At 40.2% G+C, this 7,471-nt stretch overlaps 1 protein-coding gene across 1 annotated transcript in view; it reads left to right on the top strand.

The window, feature by feature from the left end:
* Positions 1–518: 518 nt before the first annotated feature.
* Positions 519–7,471, top strand: part of adgrl3.1 (adhesion G protein-coupled receptor L3.1) — a gene marked incomplete at its 5' end in the record, with an annotated part of 84,126 nt that continues 77,173 nt past the window's right edge. Inside the window, one exon of the mRNA XM_080029473.1 lies at positions 519–678. Within this exon, the coding sequence (XP_079885599.1) occupies positions 519–678 (160 nt within the window). The remainder of the gene's footprint in view (positions 679–7,471) is intronic.

Genomic DNA, 7,471 nt, shown 5'->3' with positions numbered 1-7,471 from the left:
AAGAATCAATCTGCCCGCAGTAAACAGGAGTAATATGATGTCAGGGAAATCTCCTTCTTTGTGTAATAACTGTTTGTTGTTGAAGCAGTTTATCAGTAATGATCAGGACGCTGATTTGTTGTTTGCGAGGGAGCTTTTACAGAATCAATTTTGGAGTACGCTGGCCGTTGTTTTCTCTGTCGTAAACGCTCGGTAAACTGTTCATAAATCTCTCTTCGTGATTCTTTTTGTTTCTAAACTGTGGAAATTCACAGTTTACTCACCGACAGAATAATTAGAGGTCTAATGGTTTGTTTATGATACTTGCATCAGCAGCGGAGGGTATTAAGGACGATAAATACAGTCTTACAGTAATACATATGTTATACGGAGACTAGATGTGTAATGGTATATGCACTGAATGCACATTGTATAGAAATGACCAATACATTGAGATAAGGCATCTTTTTAACTTGTTTTGATATGGCATGCACAAAAACAAATCCTATATCTGTGTGTGTGTTTATCTGTAGGCCTGTATGGTGTCAGGAACACTGAGCTGTGACAGAAACAGCTCACCACGAGAGCGCCTGGGCACAGCAGGAGGTAACCCCGTATCTACTTCCAGGTCAACCTCAGACGTCATGTGGACCAGATGCCTGCTCTTCCTCTCCACCTTGTTTGCTCCCATTGCCGTTGGTAAGTGTCAACACTTCACACACAGTACATAAAAACACATGTTTACAAATGAAGACGGTGCTATGGACAACTGATGTTGACGCTGTGTCACACAGACTCTATTTCCGAGACTGCTTTCAGCGGTGTTGTTTTTGTTTTTCTTATCTAGATTATATAGTGTTTTTAATATTTCTGCTCCTTAATACATATAATAGGTATGAGGAAATGTTAAGAACACCTGCGGGTAAGTGAAATGAAATGCAATACTTATTACCTACATAATATAATATTACTCAATAAAAACATCTTCTGAATGTAGCTGATGTAAAAACAGGAAATTGAGCGACTTCGTTTACATAGACAGAATATTATAAGGTCCATATTCCGGTTTAGACAATATTACGAATAAGGTGTTTACAGCTACTGGGATCTTCCTGTTTACATGTCTATCAGCATATTCTGAATGAACCAGCGACGTGGTAGAAGCGTCATGATGCCTGACGTCAGTGCATTTTTAATAATTCCTGTCCCATCCATGGAAAATGAACTCACTTTATGTCTTTCGAGTTGCATGTGCACACTCTAGATAACAGCCATAAACCAGGGCATGCGTCACAAACTGCGTCAAATGCCGAAAAATGCAGCAAAAACACAAATTGGAATATTTATTCTGATTAAGGTGTATACATGCCACTATATTGTGATCGGAATACTCCAGGTGTCTTAATCCGGTTATGGCTTATTCTGGATATGAGTTTATTCTGATAAAGGAGAGCAACAACTGCTGTTTACATGGCGATGTCTTATTGTGATTATGACCGTAACCGGGTTAATATTGCTAATATAGTTATTTATTATTAGCTTAACTTAAGACCCAGGAAAGCAACATGCAACAATCCCCTCCTGAGGATGAAGCAGCACATGGTGCCATCCTTTTCCATGAACATTTTAACTTTTTTTTAGTTTTTCACAGAAGGGAAAACACAGATTTAAATAATGCCATGAATGATGGCTAAATCCATCATTTTGCTATACTTCCGCTTCAGTGTGCTGGTGTTGTGCATGCTGGCTCACTGTCACACTGTCTCTGTAGAAGAGAGCCATCGTTAATGCCATTAGTAACACCAGTGCTTTTTCCTACCCTGACAAGTCAAAATGTCCACTAAGATAAAGGCTTACTGCAGCATTTTTATTTTTTTTTACCAAAAAAGTATGTTTTTTTTGTTTGTTGCAGTGCTATTGAAACACATTGCCTTCCATTTTGTTTTTAAATTGAACAATTTACATTACAGATTTACTTTATATTCCCACAACTACACTGAAGTAATCGCTGTACAGCTCTGACTCTTTATTCACCCCCACACACCCAAGGACTCGTTGGAAACACTGCAGCTGCTAAACCAAGGAAACACTTAACTCATTAACTCTTGTTCATTTATACACATTTTCTGTCTTATTGCAGTACAAAAATATATACAAGCTATGGAAAAAAATTAAGAGACCACTCCTAATGTTCAGTGTCTCTTGTTTTACTATTTATAGGCATATGTTTGAGTAGAATGAATACATTTTGGTTTTATGATATAAACTACTGACACCATTTCTACCAAATTCACAATTAAAATATTGTCATTAAGAGCATTTTCAATAAGTAATATAGAGATAAAGATTTAAGAAAAAGCCAGACTGGTCTCTTTTTTCAGGGCTGTATATCTACATGCTGTATCTTTCTCTGGCTCTTTTATGTTTCTCCTCTGACATACATACTGTATTTACCCTGCACACACACATACACGGTGCAGATGCAGCCGCAGTGGGTTGTCTGTATGTTTTCCCCTCTCCCCTGTGACGGTGGGCTTTGAAGACTCCTAGAGGGAGCTCTGGCCCACTTGGACTTAATCCTATTAATGGCTGCTGTCAATCACACTGTTGTGAGGAAAAAACTGCCGCACATGTGCAGAGACAAACAACACACACACACACACACACACACACACACACACACACACACACACACACACACACACACACACACACACACACATACACACACACACACACACAGTCAGGCATGTTCTTACTCACATGCCTGCTGACACGCATGTGCACATATGATATACTTTAAAGGCGGGTATTGCTGTAAACCCGCATGGACACACAGCTACTTATTAATAAAACACACACGCATAAACAGGCTCAAGCACACACAGGAAGTGCTCACAGGCAGCCACTTCCACGCACAAACACCAAGGGCTTTGCTTTAACACCAACAGATGAGTTTCAGTCAAAGGTATTTGCATCACTGTCTAAAGAATAAGTCGACACATGCATATCATGCTGTTTATACTTAGCGAGGATTAGTTGAAACAAAGACAGTTTAGCTTGAGGACACGCAGCAACGAGCACTCCATCTTTCCCACCAAGCCGTGTCTCATCATTATTTCAGGGTTATGTGAAGACACATGAAAGAGGATAGGAAAGCAAGGACTTTTGAAAAAAGAAAAGAAAAATTTAATTATTCTGGTGTTTAGAGTGTATGTCTGACATGAGCAGTGGGTGCTGGACTTGTTGACCATGTTTGTGCGGCAAAAATGCTACGAACAAAGTGGACCTTACAGTAAGCACACTGTGGCAAATACAGGGACCTTTCACAAGGTTAAAGCTAAGGCTGTTGTTATCTGATATTTGTCCTGTCAACAAATACCATGAAAAGACAGCGAGCAACAACAACAATATTTTTCAATATCAGTCCTATATACTTTCTGTCACTATTTGTGTCACTCACTGTGTCCCAGAGGCATATACTGTATTCCTCCTAAATAAACACACATGTTCAATGAAAGGCTAAAGGCTTATGGTTTAAAGCAGCTGGTTACTGTTGTTTTTAACACATTTTTTCAAGCAGGAGCATTTGTTGGGTATCATTTTTTAGCTCCAAAATAAAAAAAGCAAATCAACTTCCTTGCCGATGTTCATCCTTAAAAAAACATGTAGACCAGTGCAGGGGCTAGCTAGTTTCTTTTTACATTCCGGACAGAGGAAAAAAGCTAGTTTAGTCTTTAACAAACGGACATGTGTGGCATTAGGATCAATTCATTGGATGCTATTTTAATGGAATGTATTGGCAGTCAGAAAACATTGCAAGGCGTATCCTTTTAAAAAATGTTGCACTTTAAAAACTATTGTTGTTTTATGCTCCAACTCAGAGGCTCTAACATTTCCCGACACCAGCACTGGCGTAAAGCTTTGGCAGTTCGAGTGAGAGATCACCTTTTAAATCTCTCTGCTCTTCTCTCTCTCACCCTCTGATTCTCCTTCTTTCCATCCATCCACCTCTTTCGCCACTCTCTTGTTCTTGGCCCAAATGTAAAAATCGATATCCTTTTGTTTCGGCCCCCCGAGGCAATGAGAGGGTCTGAATAAGATGGTCTGTACTGTGCATGGGCTGCCAAGTTTCTGTCACCACTTACACAACTAATGACAGACACATTAACATGAACTTGCGTGCTCACACTTTATTGCACGTGTGTAAAGACAGAGAGCTAAATTGTGTGTCCGTGAGTGTTTGTTTGCGTCATGTATCAAGAGATGGTGTGTGTTTACACATGCTTGTTTTGGAAAAAGGGACACAAAGTAGGTTTGCAATGAGTGTGTTTCGAGGCAGGTTAAACACAGGGCAGTTTGTATAGCTGATGTAAATAGTTGAATTATAAGGTGATGGATGAGGACGGATAGTGGGTGCAAGTCAAAGCATGTATTGCTGCTCATGAAGGCAGAGATGATTTTAATTGGAAAACAGATAGACCCCTTATCTGAATTGTGTGTGTTTGTGTGTGTGTGTGTGTGTGTGTGTGTGCGTGTGTGTGTGTGTGTGTGTGTGTGTGTGTGTGTGTGTGTATGTGTTTATGTCATAATGCTCTCTTTATGCCCAGTGGGGACCCTGTAAGGCAACCCTGTAAAACATCTAATCTAAAGCCAGTCTAGACAGCTGCCTAACAATACTGCGTATTGATCATCATCATCATGCTTCAATTAACCCCTCTCCTCAAAATTTACATTCACGCTCATAGAGGCGGACATGATGCATCCACTGAAAAGCTAATAAACTAAAACTCAGATTAACACAGTTATGACCCACTGCCCTGAGCACTCCCCTCTTAGACACACACACACACACACACACACACACACACACACACACAAATGCACACAAGTCCTTCAATTCCACAGCCGCTGCTGCTGAGACACACACATCCTATCTGAACGTGTGTGCTTAAGGTCTTATCGTAGCCCGCGGTGATATACGTGTGTGTTCTCATAAGAGAGTGCATATTCTGTAAATGTCACATGTATATCAGTCTTATCTCTAAGCCAGCGGCTGCCATTATCACTGTAGGGCCCTCAGGTAACAGCGCCACACACATACTGGCTGCCTATGAATGTGTGGCTCTACATGTCATCACTCATGTAATTTGAATGCATACGCGTGTGTGTGTGTGTGTGTGTGTGTGTGTGTGTGTGTGCATGTGTGCGCTTGTGTGTGATGTGGTGAAGGGCAGTATTAAGTAGAGCCCGGGCAGAGTGTCATTGAGCTCATTCAGATTCTTTGCTGCATTCGTGTAACCATGACGCTCCGCCAGCCAATGAGAGAGCCTGAGGAAGGGAGGACAGGGTTGCTATGGTTATCGTGACAGGGAGAGCGAGGAAGGTGGTGCGGTGCCTCTGTTCGGGGATGTTGTAGGTATGTGTTTGAATGTAGTGTAGTCATATGTTCACTGCGTCTGCTCATGTTTATGTACCTGTGTTGTTTGCGTGTGCTTTCAAGAAATGATTTGGAAGGCCTTGACAGGATCTGTACTGGCAGAAACAATACAAATGTGACACAAGCAGTCCATGATCACTGGGCCCGCACCATCAGATTTAATATATTTTATTTGTTTATTCGACAGGGACGAGGCATATTATGTATATTGCACCAGATATAGCTCCAATTCTCATATGAGGTCCTTCGGCAAGAGAAGCCTGTGACACACACACACTATGACGCTGTGTAAAATGAAAATCTGCATTATAATTACAGCAGGGCGAGGTGATGACAAAGCCGACAACAACACAAATGCACACCTCTCATCTATCAAGGGATGATAGCTTCTGCACCCAGGGATCGCGGCTATCAGGAACAGAGAATAACAACATCCAAGCCACAGCACAACAACCAAAATCCCTGGGAACATCCAGCCACACACACACACACACACACACGCACACACACACACACACACACACACACACACACACACACACACACATCGATATCACAGCACACTCTGCTCCAATCACAAGGCGATATGTTTCTGTAGTGTGAAAAACACACAATTGAAGGATAAAGACACATAAAAGGGCCACATTTGTACTGTTTGACATTATGTGTGTACAATCAGCGCAGACTCCATTTTTTTCTAGTTTTTGGAAGAAAATAGAGTTGAATGGCACAGAAGCACAAGATATATCAGGCTGTGACTACAAATACTATCTTTTTTAGCAGGATACAATAAGATACCAAAATGTGGGTTTTGGTTGATAGGATTTGTTGTCAAAAGTTAGAAAAGATAAAACGACTCCAGCATTGGATTGGAGTATATGCTATAAGTAATACAACATCTGTAATTAATATATATATATATATATATATATATATATATATATATATTAGTGGTGGGCCGATAACGGCGTTAACGGCTGCGTTAACGCCAAACTCTTATCGGGCGATAAAAAGAATATCGCCGTTAATCTCTTAATTCCACCTCCTGTTCGGCTCAGGGGAGATGCTGTTCGCCGTCGGGGTGAACCCCCTTCCGCACGTGAAGGCTCGCTTCACGTGCGGGAAAGCTATAGTGTGAGCGGCCACAGCTTGTATTTTGGTCATATCTAACACTGGACTGCAGGCCTATATAAAAGTGTTGTACCTTTGCTTTCTTTGGGTTAAAAAAAACTCCATCAACTCAGTATCCGTCTAGTCCAAAAAAACTCTGTCAGCTGCTGCTGCAGACGGTGTGCAGACGTGCTCGGAGAATCGGCATCGGCGCATCAACAGTCATTCAATGCAGCGGCAGTAATCATACAACCGAACGGTGTAGAAAGTCCCGTCAGTTAAAAATAGTGATCCAGATTTTAAATCCATGTTAAAATCGGAAGGATATAAAGCTAGTTAGCTTAAAAAAAGTAGCAAACATGTCAACTGTGATGTGTTCAGGCCGGCTCAGTAATATGATTGATGTGTTCAAATGCAACACAAAAAAAAAGAAATTTGAGATTTTGGCGAAACTTGTTTTCCCAGCAAGATAAAATAGATAGTAAAGATGGAATGGAATTATGACCTGTTTAATGTCCTATCTAGAGCTATGATCATATCAGCAATTAAAGCAATAATACAAGTTCTATTTCAACAAAATAATAGAAAATTATCAATTTTGATATCAATAAAGACTTGGATCGTTAAGGAGTCTTGAAAATGGTATCAATATCAATACAAATTAACTCTCCTGTCATCTGAGAGAAATTAAGATGATTTAATTTTTTTAACCGTTAGTATTTACCGGTTAAAAATATTATCGGTTGACTGGTTTACCATGGACATCCCTTATACTGTATAAATGTATATCATACATTGTATGTTTTTTTTTGTGTTATCCCAGTTAAGTTTATTATTAATTTTTTATCATTTAATATTACTTTTAATAGTTCCGGGACGTTGGAGCAATAACCTGGTGTTTTGACACTTCAGTGTGCACTGTGAATTTGAAGTAATGTTCAG

The sequence above is a fragment of the Ammodytes marinus genome, assembly GCF_949987685.1.
Source record: "Ammodytes marinus genome assembly, chromosome: 6".
Taxonomy (NCBI): Eukaryota; Metazoa; Chordata; class Actinopteri; order Uranoscopiformes; family Ammodytidae; genus Ammodytes; species Ammodytes marinus.
The sequence above is the reverse complement of the archived record's forward strand: the minus strand, read 5'-3'. Positions and strand labels throughout refer to the sequence as shown.